This window comes from Heliangelus exortis, chromosome 7 (assembly GCF_036169615.1).
Source record: "Heliangelus exortis chromosome 7, bHelExo1.hap1, whole genome shotgun sequence".
Taxonomy (NCBI): Eukaryota; Metazoa; Chordata; class Aves; order Apodiformes; family Trochilidae; genus Heliangelus; species Heliangelus exortis.
Window position 1 is genome coordinate 16,561,961 of NC_092428.1, and position 18,120 is coordinate 16,580,080.

The 18,120-nt window shown below is 36.7% G+C and overlaps 1 protein-coding gene across 4 annotated transcripts in view; it reads left to right on the forward strand.

Annotated features, from left to right (window-relative positions):
* Positions 1 to 18,120, forward strand: part of CTNNA3 (catenin alpha 3) — a 395,140-nt gene that overhangs the window by 265,115 nt on the left and 111,905 nt on the right. For 3 of the 4 annotated variants that reach the window (XM_071749099.1, XM_071749098.1, XM_071749097.1), the window contains exon 10: positions 5,916 to 6,008. The exons of the other annotated variant lie outside the window; for it this stretch is intronic. In XM_071749099.1, coding sequence (XP_071605200.1) covers positions 5,916 to 6,008 — 93 coding nt within the window. The remainder of the gene's footprint in view (positions 1 to 5,915; positions 6,009 to 18,120) is intronic. 4 annotated transcript variants of the gene reach the window in all.

Genomic DNA, 18,120 nt, shown 5'->3' on the forward strand with positions numbered 1-18,120 from the left:
TAAAATATTGACCTGGATAAGTATATGAGTTCTTCTGAGTTACTGTCCTTTATTTTAGTTCCAGGAAACTGCACTTGCCACTTCAGCTGTTGGTAAGCCTGGCAGAAAAAAATGAGTTGTCCAGTTAATTGTGAAGTGTAAACCATTTCTATTTTCTTCTTTTTCCTTTGTGCACACATACTGTGAGGGTTGCACACTGTGTAGCACTGAATTTGCACATTTGGGCCCATGGGAGTACTTTTCTTCAGGTGTCAAAGTCCTCTTTGTGAATATTCCAGTAGATTAAGTGGTGGGCTGGTGTGGATGGTACATTTTTGGGGAATGAGACACAGGTCATGCTTACAGACAGTTCCTATTTAGTGGAGTCTTAGACAACTTGAGTTGCCAAGAGCACAAATATAATCCAAAGAAAATATCTTACCTTTGGTTGTAACCAGGGCTCTGTGCATTAAGGTCTAGAGAGAGACTCCTTAAATTAGTTTTTCAGTATCTCTACTGTGACCTCAAGCAGTGAGAGAAAGCTTAATAGGGTTCTTCATGAAGCCTTACACCTTTATTGAAAAGGAGATGAACTCTGAAGTGTTACTGTGCAGAATTATCCTTACACATGTGTGATCTTTGTCTCAGAGTACTGCACTTGTTCAATTTATTTGCCATTTTTATTTTGACTGAGGCGAAGTTAATCAAAGCAATATCCTAAATGAACTTACATCAGTTAATAACTGTCTGAGCACATGGAACTTGAAATAAATAAATTGCAGTGGGTTGTTTTAGATTTATTTTGGTTAAACAAAAAAGAGAACAATGTAATCTGTTGGTATTCAAATATATTAATTACAGAAATAGAATTTTTAGCATGCTTGACAGATAACATCACAGGAAACATTTAAAGTTACGTAATACTCAGAGGAGTTGCTTCATGTTAACAAGATAGTTACAGTTGAACAGGATCAGTGATAAGCTTCTGGTGTACAAGGTAGAGCTAATTTTGTTGAATCAGTAGTGATTATGGCATTAATGAAGTACTATGTAATTCAGTTCTACAGAAAATGGAAGAGATGAAGGCATTAAAAATCAAGAGAAATGCATAAGGAACCAAAAGATGGGTGGATAGGCTTGCATATATGTAATGTCTGACAGTAGTTAAATTCACAGATTGAAGAATCTTTCTGGAAGAGTGGAAGGTAAAGACAATGAGGGAAAGCAATGTAATTGATAAGTGTATTTTTGAGTATGGTTTCTATCTTTATTCTCATAAAAGTAAAAAATAATAAAAATTAAAGTAGTAATGTAACTTTTTGACCTGAAGTGTCATAAAGCATTTTCTAAGCAATGCAAAAATAGAATATAAACTCTGTCCACAGCTTGTAATAGCTCAATATTACTATTTGACTTGATCTGGAGAGAAATTAAGTTTTATGCTACAAGATGGGTTGGAAAACAAGCAACATTGTGATATTACTTCATTGCCCACTGGAGGTAAGTTTTTAGTCCTCAGGAATATATTTTTTCATTCTAAACATGCATTTTAGTCTATGTAAGTTTTATTAAACTCATAGAAATGCACATAGTAATCATAAAATGCATCAATGACTAGGAGACATATGTATCAGTATAGCCTTTTCCTTAAAAAGCATAAAGTAATTATTTATTGTTGACCATCCTAGTTTTTCCATGGCCTTTTTTGTATGAAGTAATTCTTCTCAGAAGACTTTTCAAGGCTCATGAATAAAGCTGCTGTTAGATTCTAAGAAAACATAATAAGCCTGTAGACCATAGTTCAGTATACAGCAAAATTAGAAGCAAGGAATATGTAACAATTTATAGTTGGTATAACCGCAGGTTAGCAGTTACAATCAATTTATGTAGAGTATCCGTTTTGTATCAAAAGTCATGTTGACTGCTGTAAGAGTGAAATTTGGATTTTACTCCTAAGTTCAGTACTTAGTTGCTTTCAACTCCTGTAAATGAAGTACCTTCTGAACTGTGCTTACTCAGGATTCTACCTGAGTGGATTGCTTTATTGTATTTGTGTTTGTGTCATGGTGTCCTATTACCACTGTGTCCCACTCCAATTCTTTTGTTTGTATTCTGGTGCTTTTCTCTTTGGTAGTTACAAAGAAAAAGCTTCATGGATCAGAAGGTACTTGAGGCTTTGCTTTTTGTGAAACTTCTGGCAAAACAAGGTTCTTATGTTGGTTTAGGCCTATTTAACTCTCTACATTACAGTCATCATGTCAGTGACATTAAAGTGTCAGTGTATCTGGTTGGTTAGTTGCTGAGGGGTATGTATGAAAAATACTCATGTTTGATTTTGAGAAACACTAATATGTCTTTGGCTTTTATTTTTTTTATTATGGTCATTAAAAAAATAATAATTAAATTTAACTTTCTACTGAAGACTGGAATGGCAAAAGGACAATATCAGTATTTTAGTCTTCCTAGTAAAGACTACTTGAAATCTTGAGACACATAAGTTAAATTGTTTGAAATATGAAATGGATCAGATTTAAATTTAGAAATAGTTTTTTATTGTCTTTTATTAAGAGTATATTCCAAGCACCTAAGTATAAATAGAGTGTCTTTCATCCAAGGCTGCACCTGCTCCCAGCATGGCCTTAAGAATATCTATAGGTTTATCAGTTGGAGAGGAATTGGGTTGCCAGGGAGTTCTTCACACTATGCTACATTTTTTTTTTTGCAAATAACAAACTTCGGGCTTACCCTGCATTGGGGTGAAGGACCTCAACAACTTTAAACTAGGCAGAGCATCAGGAGATCTTTCCTTAGTGAACAGAATTTCTTGACAGCAAGAATTTACTATGATGAATAGGAAGTCTTCACCAAGAAGAGGAAGCACAAGTTGTCTTGCAGTTAAGGACTTGGTAATGCAGTGTTTAAAGTATGTCTTGGGAGTCTGGATAGAATAATGAACTCTAGTTGGTAGAGTGAGTGGGATCCCATCTAAAAAATGCATTGCTTTATTTTTGTGTACTGCTCACGTAAAAGGAATTTAGTTAGTTGGCAGACTTTCTATTCCCAAGAAAACACTCATTTTTGGAGTGAATGCAGTGAATTTCACTGAGTTTTCGTCCTCAGGGATGTATTTATTCTTTTGTTCTGGGTGTGGACAATGGAACAGTAAAGCTGTTCTCTACTGAGAATGAAACAGGTGGTGAGGCAGTGCAGTGATCTGCTTAGTGCTGCTTAAAAAATTCAGTTTTGCATTTGGCTTTGCATATGTGTACTCATCAGAGTTCATTCTAAATGGTGCTTCATTCTTAGAGCACTATCAGGCATCCTTAAGTCATGCTTGGAATGTCTCTCCCCTCAGTGCATGGATCTTCCTCCTGGGGACAGAATATCAGGATACACAGTATACTGAGTGCTCACAGTGTGACTGTAGTCAAGGTAAAAAGCCTTCCATTTTACGGAACAGTGAAAACTGTTCATGTGTAGGGTATCTGGAGTAGCTCCTAAATACTTCTTCCTTTTCCTTTCAGTTAGAGTAAGGGTGAGCAAAGATCATGCACTTATTTTCAGTTAAAAGCTTTTCCAGTTGTGTTCTGTCTTCCCCAGGTACATGTGAATGTTCCATGTAGTGGGTAAGTCAATGAGAAGAATAAAATTAGTTGGTTTTGGTTTGATTTGGGATTTTTTTGTTTTCGTTTTTTTAGTTTTTGTTTATTTGTTTGTTTAAGGTTTTTTTAGAATCATAGGATAATTTGGGTTGGAAGAGAACTCTAAAGGTCATCCAGTCCAGCCCACCTGTAGTATGTGGGGACACCCTCAACCAGATCAGGTTGCTCAGAGCCTCGTTAAGCCTCACCTTGAGTATCTCCAGGGATGAGGCCCCAGCTATGACCCTGGGCAACCTCTTCTATTTATTCCACTACCCTCATAGTAAAGAACTCTTTACTAACATCCAATTTAATTCTACTCTATTTTAAAAGGATTGCCCCTCATCCTATCACTGCAGGTTGTTGCACACAGTCCATCTCCAGCCTTCCTGTAGGCCCCTTCAGGTACTGGAAGGTTGCTATTGGGTCTCCCCAGAGCCTTCTTTTTTCCAGGCTGAACAACCCCAGCTCCTTCATGCCTTTTTTGTAGGAGAGGTGTTCCAGCCTCTTGATGATTTTTATAGCCTTCCTCTGGACCTGATATGAATCATTGGCTCTTCATTTTGCAATTTTATTTATTTTTGAAGTTGCAGTATACTTGGGTTTGAAGTCCCTTTAAAGGAAGATTGTGACTCTCAGAGAATACAGAAGAAATGTGATGCATTTTTGTAGCTGATATTGTTTATGGGAGAGATGGTACCTTAGTTCAGGGTTTTTGCTCTTTGAGAAACCTTCCAATATATTTGTAAGACTTTCAGGAAAGTAAGATGATAGATATTCTGTGAGCTAGGTCTTGATTTGTTTGATAGGTCATAGGCATTTAGTATTTATGAAGCACCTTTTTATCCTGATTAGCAACATTACATCTTGGAAAGAAACTTTAGGTTCTCAGACGCCCTGCTCAATGCTTGGAAAAATCACATACACACCCACCCATTTGACTCTCTCCGTTTGATTTATTTGGATTGTTGTGTTTTGGATGAGGAAAATACTAACAGTGTACTTATGGCTGAGACCATGCTAATAATGACTTACTGGAATATGGATTATCTTTTGGCTGAGACAGCTATTAGTGTAATTACTTACTGGGACTGACAGCAAGCCCTTTTATTTACACATAAGCTACACATAGAAAAGTGCTAAGGGAAGAAAATTTTTTGCCTTTTCCAAGGGAAACAAACAATTTGTTAACTGGGCTGTGCACTAATTCCTTGTACTTATTTACATGAAATAAGCTAGAATAATAAAAGTCTTTGGTTTGATCATCACTGAAGTAGTGTTCTTTGTTAGGAAAACAATGTGTTAAAAGTAGATAAATAGCTTTGCTTCTATTTTGCAGCAGCTTGTAGAACTTGTGTGAGTTTTGAATAATTACAAAGCAACTGTTCATGTCTATGTTGGCGTTTGCAGTTCTACAGAGGTCAATTTCGCAGGCAGTTCTTGATCTTAGTTAAAATCAGAGTGATAAATACTTAACACAGTTGATGCAGAGAAGGCTGGGAAGACAAACCAGTGTAAGGACCCTTATATGACTTCAGGAGGATGAAAGGATCTTTGGGAGCTCAGTATCCCAACCCCTCTTGTGCCTGTCTGTCAAGCCTGTCTGTTACAGCCTGTTGATTTTGAGTTGCAGGGAGCTGAACTGAGTGTTCTTTTTCCTTCACCTCTTCAAGCCTGCTGGACTGTGAGTTGTCAAAGAGGATTTTTGCTATGAAGGAAGCTGTATCTCCATGTTGTGTAGTAAAATAACACCTGATAGCCTCGTTCTGTAACAGATTTCAAGTTTCCTTACACATTTTCAGTGAAAGTTGCACTTATAATATTGCTTCAGTAGAAAATCATGCCATTAATTAAAATACCTATCTGTGGATAGAAATAATTCTGTATTTCGTTATCAAAAATCAAGGCAAATGTTATTTCATCTTTAAGGGCTTAAAAGTAAGTTTAAAAATAAAATAAAAAGCTGGACAAGGTTTGAAAAGCTCTGTAAAACTAACAATCATGATCACATGCAATCTACCTGAAGCCTTAGGATCTTACTCTGAAATTTCCTGATGTAACTTAAACACTCCTCTGCAGCTATGATGTGCAGGATCTTGGGGAGAGATCATGGAACTTCTTGTTACTGTCACCCCTTTCTGCAGCTCCTTTTTTAATTTCTTCTGTTTCCTTGTTCAGATATGTTATTTGACAAAAATAATTTCCCCAAATAATGAAGGAATTGAGATGTTTGGGGCAAGTTTGAGAGCCTTGGGGTGAATACTTGCTTACCAAACTGTTCTTTGCTTCTTTAAGGTTGCTAATCTTGCTTGTTCATTGTCGACAAATGAAGATGGAGTGAAAATTGTCCAAATGGCAGCTAACCACATAGAGACTTTGTGCCCACAGGTATGACTTTTTCAATCAAATCCCATTACAGCACATTGAGCATACACTGTACATTGTTTAGTCCTGCTCCTTCAGTCTAAATTCACATTCCATTTGCATAGCTTCGTATAGTAAGTGGAGACCAAATGATAAATCAAGGGCAAATACTTAGTTAATTTGTTCATTTTTTTCTTAGTGATTAACCTAGGAATTGTTGATAGTCTGTATTGATTATGAGTTTTAGAAGGGTGTAAAAATTGCAGTTGAAGAAACACACTGCTCTGTGTTTGCAGTTAAACCTGACTGAATGAACAGTGTAACATGATAGAAAAAGTAGGAGTATTTTCATCTTAGAAAGTTATATTTATTTTGACCTTTAACTTGAAATATTACCACTTGATATGCTTTTTATGTATATGAATGTTAATTCTTCTGATTATCACCAATTCAAAAGCTGGACCTGTCTGAAGTAAATGAATGAAAAACCCCACTTCCACGAATACTTTTTTGGCATTTAATATCTTATAAAAAGTTAATTCATTCTGTATTTGTCACATTTGGAATTATAGAGATGTAAAAACCTGTGCAGTTACATCTGTTTAAAGCAAAAATTTTACTGAGTTGTGTGAATCTTAGCTGAGCATTTCACCTTTAAGGCTGAGTAATTTCAAGATCATTAGTTGCTTTGAAGAACTATAGTTTACACAATGGCCTGAATAGTCTTACCCTTTTGTGTGTTTGAATGCTGTGAGTAATTGAAGTAGGTGAAGAACAGATAATAATACATTAAATTACAAGCTTGAGAAACACATTTTAAGTCTATTGAATAAATGTAAGAGAAAAAGAAACTTCTATCAAGGAAATTTTTTTCTCTGAAAACATCACAGATCAGTGATCTCTCTTGAGTATTCATTTTCAATATCTGTAACTTGTATGATTCTGTGTTTCACATACCGCACTATTTGATTTAATGGGTTACTCTTTGTTTAAGAAGATTGCTGTCTTATAAGAAGAATTAATGAATAGCTTTTTCCAGCTTCTTTGTTTCTCCAGGGGTGCAAGTGCACCATATTTATAACATATTATTATGCATCCAGATATAGCTTTTTAATTGGCAACCTACAATTTCATTATTGCATCTGATACCAGAAACTCCTCAAATCTTATTTTGATGAAAATATTGGTTTTCTCCACAGCCATTTAAGTTGCTAGTTTTAATTTCTTATAGTAAAGTGGAAGTTTATTGTTGGGTTTTTGGTTGTTTTGTTTTGTTTTTTTAACCTTGATGTATAAAAGGGTGAATTAGTTGATTCACTGCAAACTGAGAATGCGGTATGGACACGGTGAGATGACACTACTATTAATGGTGTGTCCATTTTGCAGGATTTGCTGCTTTCTTAGATAAGGATCATTCCCTGTGAAAGCAACTGACATTTTACCTAAGTAAGAAATAGCAGAATAAGGTTACTGCATTTTTCAGTAAATCAGATTATGCTATATAATTTTAAAATCCTCTACAGGGAAAGTATTTATCTCTTAAGATCCCTGCAGGGAAAATCTATTACAGTTTGGAATGGGTAAATTTGCATGTAGAACTCCCCAGTATTCTTAAATCCTTAGAATATAAAATGGCATTTTATGTACTCTAAATCATGTAGTTTGGAGTGAAATCTGAAATGATTGAAGTAAACCAGAAGTCAACTCCTAACCCAATCACACCAATCAAAAAAACAGGCAATAAAACCAACAGAACAGACCTTGGTGTCCTGGGAGTTCTGGAGATTTGACCAGCAAAACTTCCCATTTAGCACTTGGGAAAAGGCGGGTACAGAACTGGAAAACCCTAGAGAAAAACCTTTTAATTACCAGAGTTCACAGACTTGCTCATGTGATATTTATTATCCTGTACTGTAGTTAAAAATGTAGAGGATTGATTCTGAACTCTGACCATATATTCTTTTTCTCAAAAAATGTGAGATGTAGTCAATTACTAGCAAATGTTTCAACTGTTCAATAACTGAAGTAAGCAGACCATGTATATTAGAGCTGATAGGAAATGCATAGTGCCTGTTGATTCTGCAATTACATGAATACTTCATGAGGAATTAATTTAAGGATTATTTAGTGTTAATAATACTGAATAAAATAAAGAGCTGTTAGCATATGTTTTGATGGAGGAAGAACTGCTGCTGTTCATATTACTAGCTTTTCAGCTGGGAGAATTTGAGTAGTCAAATAGGTAAAGTCTCCAGGTGTCTCTTGTTCTATGTGTGACTCCATGTTATTTTCCTGGTGTGCAGACAGAATGAAATGCAGGAGAAAGAAAGGAAAGAACTGACAAAAGCAAACAGACTTCTGTTTTTTAAAAACAGCTTTTATAAAAGTGAGGATATAATCCTGTAGAGCTGTTCTGCTACTACAGATATTGGGTTTGTTCCCCTTATACTTCAGTTCAGTGACATGTGTGAAGAAGGCTCTGGTTTCTCTGATATTTAGTCCTCTTGAATAAGCAAAGACAACTGGTGTGGTGCAAACTTGTGGATATAGGGATGGGAAAACCCTCTCAATGAAGGAAACCAGAGAGAGGTTTGGCTTATCTAAGTTCTTGTACCTCAGCTTCATATTTGGGATAATCAGCTTTCAGGTGATTCAACAGGTATGTCTGGCACACCAGGCCAACAAGAGGAACAAGGGAGAGGAGTCAGAAAAACCTGTTTGTTTATCTATAAGTAGTATATAGCTTGTTATTTGACCTGGCTCTATGTTAGAACTGCTTCCTCCTGTTTACCTCTTTTAAATTATACTCTGGTTTTGCTGAGTTGGGGAGTTCTGTTGAGGAATAAGCTTGAGGATGCCTTTTGCAACATCTTCTTAAAGAGGGAAGAGCTGGGAAAGAAGGCATTGGTCAGATCCTGGATGGAGTTGAAGGCTTTAGTTATATATGCAAGGCTTAGCCTAGCATAAAGGTACAGTACTGGAGGAGAGCAGAGAAGCAAGGTATATGAGAAGCAAGGTAGCTGAGGTACATGAAGATGTTCTTTACTCTGAAACATGTTTGTCAGAAGCACACATCGTGGAGATGCTGTGATACCCATAATGAGAGATAATGACATTTTTCCTCCCTGAGGGAACGGAAGCCAGGGGGTGCCAAGAGAATTAATGGAGACAGATCCTTGAGCCTAAACCTGGAACAGATGTTTCAAAGAGGAAATGAGAAGTGGCTGCTCTCAAGGCAGCAGCTGGAAAGAGCTTCAGCATGTCAGAAGGTTCTGGTTAGAGGCTTTTTATTAATGTGAAGTTTGTTAGTCCTGTCCCTGCAGCACTTCTAGTTCAGCTCTGAGGAAGAGGCTGTAACAAACACGAATGAGCTAATTAGGGTCTAACTAAAGTAATAATTCTGTAGGCATATGAAAAGGAGTGAGAAGTGCAGAATAGATGAGGTTAGACTCGACCAACTTGGAGTGATGATTCAGGACAATGAACTTAGTTTTGAGATCTTGCAGAAACCTGGGAATACTTCTCAGCAGATTTCTGACAATCTTTGAAATGGTAAAATTGTAGTGTTTCAACGAATCAGTGTTGAAAGCTCTGATTTTTTTTTTTTTTTTTTTTTAAGAAGTGTTTCTTCGTTAGATTCCATGCTTATAAAACTACACTGCCTTTTGGAGAAGATGCTTTGCTGTTCTACTCTATATTCAGTTAGCAAGCACATATGCTTCTTCTGGTGGTATCCAAATTCCAATAGAAAAATTCATCTATTTAGGCTTCTAAATTCACTGGTAATAATGTAAGAAACTGCTTAATGTTTCTGTTATTGTAAATGTTACTTACAGGGAATTCAGATCAGGTGATTCCACTCATGAACTACTGCACAGCTTCGTGGGGCATTCTGGGAGGAAGAACCAAGTCTTTATGATAGATTAGAAAGAACAAGGTATTATGGTGTGTTCCTACTCTTAAAGAATGTCTCAGAAATTTCTAGTGCTTCTGTTTACATTTCAGAGCATCAAAATGTATGTATAAGTTAATTTTCCCTCACTCTAAAAATTCAGGGACAAAAGGTGTATATTCTGTTCATACCTCTTTTTGCTTCTTTCGTGAAAATATCCCTTAGTATACTGCTCTCAATTACACTAATTATTATTTTGGCTTGCAGTATTTTAGGACCTGGTTTTGATGTCTGGATTTGCTGGATTTTAATAAGATCTAAGTTTTCTTTCAATATAGGGTTCAATGCAGAAATTAGATAAAACTCAGAAGTACTACTTTTTGAATGGGGGCTCTCCCCTTTCCCACAGAAATAATTGAGTAGGAATACTTAGGTTATGCAAAAGCATCTGAGGAACACCCTATCTCAGTGCAGTTTTTCCATGTGAAATTTCACTTTCAAGTTCCAATTCAAGTGCTTATTTCTAGGCAGGCATTTCTGTCCTTTTTTAATGTTTGGGTTATGTTACTTAACATCATTCAGTAAAATCTCACTGCAAAAAATCTACTGTCAGTAAATTCTTAATAAAATGGCTGACTCCAAAAATGGAATTCAGATGTGGCCAGCAGTCAGGGGTCCTGAAAAGAGCTACTGCTGTTCTGCAACCCTGCTGGCCACAGACTGTAACAGACAGCATATGGTATGTATTGGTTTCTGTAACCTGAACACTGATCTCTAACATTGATACCATATGGTATCTTGGGTTCACTGTTGCATTTGTTTTTTATTTTTGTATTTGCAATTCTTTCCTCTTCTACCATACTTTAAAAAAACATGAATATACTAATCAAAATAATGTAATACTGGGCACATTTTTGGGCTATAATTCTCAGTGCCAAGTTTCCTTGCTGCTTGGAACTTAATATGCTGTTAGTTAGTTTTAGTACTGCTTGGTATGTGACTATTATAATAACACTAAAGACAGAAGCTGAATTTTTGGCTGTGTAAATTTGTAAATAAATCAGTGTGTCAGCAACAAAGAGAGGTATTTAGGATAAGCAAGTTGCTGAGCTGATCAGTGGGAATATATTTATACATGTCCCATTTCCAGGCCGTTCAAATGCTGATATGAATGACAGCTGCCTTTAACATTTTGCATTTGGCTTTTCCAGCGTAATTTTGTTTTTTCAATGCAAACATGGTTGGTTGTCTGGAACTGACTGCTGTATTTTGATACTGCAGATCTGGTTCTGTATTGCCAGATGTACCTGCAGTGAGGAGAGTGACGAAAAAATACCAAGATTTCTTGCAAGAAACCAGCCCCTGTAGCCTTCCTTTCCTTGGGTGTTAGTAACGTTGACACTGTTGCAGTAGTAATGCTTTCTTTCTTGTCTCTAGGAGACAGTGTTAAACCTGTTGCATGTTTTTAGGATAGTGTGAATGGGTTTGTGTTTATCAGAAAATTCAGAACAGTACTGATTATATCAGTGTCCCCACGCAGATGAGAACTCATCTGAGAAACACTAATTTCCAAGCAGGGTTTGCATGTTCTCTGCATTCTTTCTTAAAAATATAATAATAACTTTTTTTGCTTCCTATAAGTTTTCATCAAGATTTAAATGTGAATTTCCTATTAGAATTTTAAATACAAAATTATACATTTTATTAGTGGTTTTTTCCCTTATAAAAATGGACAGGAAAATTTAGTCTTTCCTTTGAGCTATGTTTTGATTTATACTTAAATTGTTCAGCCCTTTTGGGTTGATGCAGAGAGGTGGATATTATTTATTTCTCTATTATTTTATAGAAAGTAGGTCCTGTATTGAGCAAACCTGAAAAGTCTCATTCAGAAAAATGATACATATAGAGCTAATAAGTGGGTATCATCTTTTGATGTGCTGCATTTTTCAGGTATTGAAATTCAATTATGATGCTATGGATTCTGAAATTAGCAATTTAAATTTCCTATGTATTTACCTTTTTGTGAGAGAAAACCAATCATCCATTCTGTTATTTCCTCGGGTAATAACGGGTGGGGGACACTGAAGAAGTTTTTTATTGAGCTCATAAAAACTTTTCACCAATAGCACTTCAATAATGAATATTGTTTCATCTTCTTGGTTGAACCATCTGTGTGGCATCTTCTTTTATCTGTCTTAATACCAATTTCTTCAAATCCAGCAGTATTGTGCAAGGGCAGAAGTAATGGGGGAGAACGTGGTAAATCAGTGCGTTCTCTACCATCTGCTTTAAAACAGATAAAACAGATGTTACTATCTCTAACAGTATCAGATATCTTCTTAAATACCATCTCCAGCCTTTCAATTGAGATATTAATTAAAAGTACATATCCTGCCTAAATAATATTTCTACAACTAAAGGAAGGATATTTTGGGGACGTGATACATTTTTCATGTAGATTTTCATCATGTTAGAAAAGTCCATGCACAGTGCTGCTGGAGTTAATGAAGCAATTGTAATTAACCTTGGTAGCTATGGTAGTCTATCTGAACATTCCTCTGTTTAATTCCTCCTCTTACACCTTTTTTCTACAGCCAGTTTAATCTGACATATTACATCAACAGTGCTGCTAGAGACTTTATCTCCCTCCTTACTCTTGAACTGTTAGTACTGCCTCCTTGTCTTGTGACTAACAATAGCAATCACAGCCATTCACCAGGGTGGATCAGGAAGCTGGTGCAGCTGAGAATTAACCTGGGAAGCAAGTAAGAATTTCAGTTTTCATTCGAGTCCGTTGCCTGTTGTACTTTGCCATATGCATCAACACTGCTCACTGGCTCAAGGAAAGGAATGAAGGGAAAGGAGTCTAAAGGAGGAGGAAGCCAATGCTTTTGGTGGCAGTGGAGATTAATGTCAGGTTGAGCAGGCAGTGGCACAGTATTGGTGTCAGAAGTTAATGCTTGGTTTCAGTATTAGTAGGTAGCTGTTGTTAGCCAGTTACCAGGAGACATGACAGTGCATGGAAAATGTTGTTAGTCTAATTCTCAAGTATCATAGTATTATATTATCCTGTTTGGATGATCCTTTGTATCATCAGAACACCACAAGCTGAATGTGACAGACAATCTGCAGAAAAGGAACATATACAAAACCAGCTGTGCTCCAGTTTCCAGTCTGGCTATCTGACAAGGACTGAAACTCATCCAAAGATAATCTTTCTCATGTCTTCTGTCATACTTTACTGCCATTTGTAGTTGTAGGATGTTTTTCTGTTTCTGAAAAGTTTGTTATTTAAAAAAGATGATAAAGCTGGTGGCATTTTTTAGCTGGTAGGGGTACTATGGAATCCTGAAGCTGAGGGCCACCCAAATGTACTGGAAACCCTAATACTTTGTCCTCTTATACAAATAGTGTTAGCAAGATGTTTTCCTTGGCTTGAAATTCTCCAATAAGCAATCTGAAGGGGGGGAGAAAACCTCGCAATGTACGACCCTTAGATTCTTCTGACAGTCTATTTGCTGTCACTGCTTGGCTGCTTTGTGGTGGTACTTGGAGAGAGAATAACTAACTACAAAATGCCTTGAGGTTTTCAGTCTTGGCTTTCATCTTCCAGCATCTGTTGTGCTAGAATAGAATCCTCAACAAATGAATAAAAACAACAACCATGAGTAGCCTCAACCTGTAACAATACAGAAGCTGTTCTGTTTTATCCTCTTTTCTGCTTGACCCACTTGCAGTTAGTGGACATAAGACATGAGAACGATCAAGTTTATCTTAAAGTTGCTGCAGGGCACTTGCTGTAGATTCATGCTGCACAAAAATAGTATGAATTCTTTCTGAACAATTTATTTTCTCTTTGCCTTTAAAAGTTGGAATTATTCTTCCTGGAAAAGTATTTCTTTTTTACCTCTTCACTTTCATCCTTTTTCATGAATTTGTAAGTTTTCATGCAATTGAACATTTTGTTTGTGGCAGTTCTGCAGCAGAATGCCAGGAAAGGAAAGGCAATAAAACATCATTATTACAAACTTCCTTTGGTAAAAAACCAGTACTGAGTATGGAGAGTGGGGAGGTCATGCAGTAGGAAAGCTTTGAGTAATGCAAGACAGCAAAAGAATACCACTGGTAAGAGATGTGGGTTTTGCATGGCTTTTGGAAGGGAGAGGTGGGCAGCAATAAAGAGCGGTAGCATGCAGTAGTAAAGAAGTGTAAATTGCATAGGTTGCTAAAGGAACATCTTTGTCTTGTTGAAGCAAGAGGCTATAATGACTGATATATGATTCCATCTGGCAGAACTTTGTTCTGTGCATTGGCCATGTCACTATTATCAGCCTTTTAGCTAATTTTAAGGTGTTTTTTAAGTGGAATACTGGAAGTGTGATGGGGATCCTCATGGGTGCTTCAGCACCCTGAAGGCAGCTGGTGGTGTAGGTGGTGGGGAACAGATGCCAGCACTTCATCTGGCAGGCACTGAGGGAAGTGAATGAGAGACATAAGTTTGATGTAGCTGCAGCATCAACAGAGTGGAGCTCCATGGTCCACATTTCTGTATGTGCATCTATATCCTATGACTTGTAGCTAAGCAGCAAGTTTTTGGGCAGTTTCTAGTGTCTTCTGCACAAGCTTGCAAAGACATGCATTTTTAAAAAATTTTTCTTCCCTGCACACTTGGCTTCTCCCTCTGTCACTGATGCAGGGGAAGCCTTAAGTGGTGTGAGAAATTCTAGTACACATCTCAAGGAGCTGTCTGACTGGGACAAGTGTGAAGAGGTGAATCCAACAAATTTTTGCCACTTCTTGCTTCTGGTGAGCTTCCATGTTTTTAAATTGAGCTTTTAAATTGTTTCTATGGGAGTAGCATCAAATTAAAGATTGCATGTGACTATCCTTGTGTTTTCATGATTTCTTCTTGGAAATTAAAATGCTAAAATGTCAAGAAGGCAAAGAGAGGTAATGTGATCTGGAAGTGGATTTTCTGTGTTTTATTTTGGAATGATAATGTAAAGTGCATTTGGCAATCTGACTATCAACTTGACTAAATTCCAAAGTAGAAGTCAGTAGGAAATGTATCAGAAAGAGCAACTTGGAAGTAATAGCACAAGTAGCAAGTACAGCACCAGTTTGCTTATTCCTGTATCTCTTGGATGGTTGTGGATTACTGTTCTCAATGTGTTCGTACTGAACTGCAGATAAGTAGAGCTCCAGTTCTGGTTGTAGCACAATTGAAGATAAGATGAAACTTCCACTATGGTTCAGAGCGTAAAATAAAAATTGAAACATTATAAACTGGAGTCTATTTTAACTTTTGCTTTTCTTGAAATTAAAATTTGTATTTGAGAAGGAATTGCTCCAGGCTTGGTAAAATTTCATCAAGTTCGCTGTGATTTCTGAACAGCATCTAGTAGTCACCCTTACCCACAAACTGTGAACAAAAGAAAGTAGTTGTTTAGTTAGAAAATTGAAACTGTAGCTAAAATTGTTTAAAGTAATTGACCAGTGTTATAATTTGTTTGATGCTAAATGACATAACATATACTGGATGTATATCAAATACAAAAGTACGTTTTGAGGAACAGTGGTGTTTGTTTTACATTTGGTTGAAAATGCACTTCTAGTTCTTGAAATAAACTAGGGGATTTATGCAATCTGCTCCTTATACCATTGAATATCATATCCAAATATCCCCTGGGTCATTTGCAGAGACTGTCTTTATTAAGGCAGAAACAGAAGGGTTTGGTTATTTCAGTTTCAGTTTGCAAACTAGGGAGTATATAAGAAGTGAAATTACTAATTTCATAAAAATCAATCACCTGCATTCTGACCTGCAAAAACCCCTCAGTATATTTTGGGATTTGCTGTCTACTTTATTTATCAGGTCAAGTGAATTAGCTCTGGAAGGGAGGTGCTGTCAGATGAATTTGCAAATCAGACTTTATGTGTTAAGTCTGTTTTGTCCTCTGCCCCAAACCCCACCCCCCCACCATCCCCGACAAACAAGAAACTGTCTAACCAGATGTAAATACTGAATATTTCATTTTGTTGTTTCACACTTTTCTAGCAAGCGTCTGTATTTTTTTAAAAAAGTATGTATTAGGGTCTCTGCTCAATCTCAAAAATATTTGCCTTTCTTGTAGAAGGTTTCCACATACATTTAAATAGGTGCATGTAGTCCCTGTATAAAACATATAGCTGTGTGTGTTTGGTGTGTTTGGTTTTGGTTTGGTAGAGTGTTTTTTGTTGGTTTTTCACAGGCTTTTTTGTTTGTTTTGGGGGTTTTTCTTTCTCAAGAGTGTACCATGACACAGAGCAGAGCTAGACTGTGTTGGGAGATATATTATTGAGTGAAGTTACACAAATTGTTTCAGTAAGGTACAAAAACTTTATCCCAATGTAATAAAAACGTATTTCTGCTTATCACTGTGGCATGGTTTAACACTGGCCCAGCAATTAACCAAGTGACAGATGCTCTCTATTAATCCCCCTTCCTGATAAAGGAGAGAGAATAAGGGAGAGAGACATGGGTTAGAAACTAAACTACACAACTCTAATGAAACAGTAATAATAAAAAAAGAAAAATTATTGTATATACACAAATATACAGTAAAACAATACCCGGTTCCTCCCTCCTCCCCTTCAGTAACTCATCACCACGGAGGCTGCAGGGCAGCCCTGGGAAAGTCCAGGCTGGACTCCTGGGGTCAGCAGCAGTTGGGAGCTGGAGGCAGGAACACACAGGTTCAGGCTGGCACGGATCAGGACATGCAGAGGAATGCCAGCCCCCCAGGATGCCAAAGCAAACAGGAACAGGCAAAGAAGGGTGAAGGGGTTTGACCCTTGTGATCCCTCAAATTTATACCGAGTATGAGACGTATGGGATGGAATACTCTGTTTGGTCAGTTTTGGTCATTTATCTTTTCCTCTCCTCCCTAAAGGAGGGTTGCAAGTGTGACCTCTTTACTCCATTTCTCTTTCTGGAGCATAAGATGTTCCCCAGAACTGAGCAGTGGCCTTGGTTCTGCATACTGTTCTCTAACTGTAACTATAAACATCGTTTTATGTGTTATCAGTCCTAGAAGCAGACACAGACTGAGAAACTTGCTGTTAATTTCAGCAAGTGCAGCTGCTTACAAAAGACTTAGCTGAAAGCAAAATTACAGGACAGAAAATTAGCTTTATCCTGGCCCAAACCAGAACACTGACAACAACGGCCCAGACATACAGAGATGAAGCTATGCAGGACTGTATTTAATTTCCATCCTGAAGTATCAGATCAATGATGTTCATAGTATTGTTGGCTTACTATTACCTCACAATTTTTTTCATTCATGAGGGGTGGCTTTACCTTTGTGCTCATATCATAAAACTTATTCACAAGGTTCTTAGCCAGTAGCTTGTAACAGTACAGAAATTAAATTTCCCCATAGCTGCAAATAGAAGGCCTTTGCTAGATTTGAACAGTGGGTTACTATTTACCAACTTTGTTCAGTGACCTTTTCTCAACACTTATTTAAAGTTACCCAATAATCTCAGAATATGTAAATTCATATTTAACTTTTGAAACCTAGTCAAGTATATAACTATTAAACCAAGTGCCTTCAGTACTTTTGCCTTTTTAAATTATTCTTCCTGCTTTAAATTTTTGAAAAGGAGGAAGAAACCAAATCATACAGTATGTTATTTAAATTAAATTTCTTCCATTTTATGTTGGATCGTATTTTGTTCTAAGTATTTTAACCATTGCATTCTTAGATATTTGGGGGATTGCTGTGTTCTTATTGTTGCATCATTATTTCTTGCTGAAATTTTTGAGTCTCTGTGTGAAATGGCCAGTGTCTTAATCTTTTCTGAATATAATTTTTAAACTTTTCATAGTGTTTTTATCCCATTGTGCCACCTGTACACCTGATTCCCTTTAACTGTCAGTACTTGGTTGTGCTAATGAGACAGAAGTTTTTCAGGATGTTGAGACAGAGAGGAGTGTGATGTAACTTTTCCTGTCTTTAGAAGGCAATTTCTTGTGAAAGAGAAATCTTTATTTGTCACTGATCTGTCCCTTCTGATGTAATGATTAAACAATCCTGCCTAATTTTGCATCTCCTTTTAGACATTTTCAGTGGGGGTAGATTTCACCTTTTAAATTCGCTGAACAATTAAAGTTGATTTTGTTAATAAATACAGCAAGTAATGTATTTGCTCTTGAAATGCACTTATTATCTGGGTAGAATTTGTCTATTCCAGAGCTGT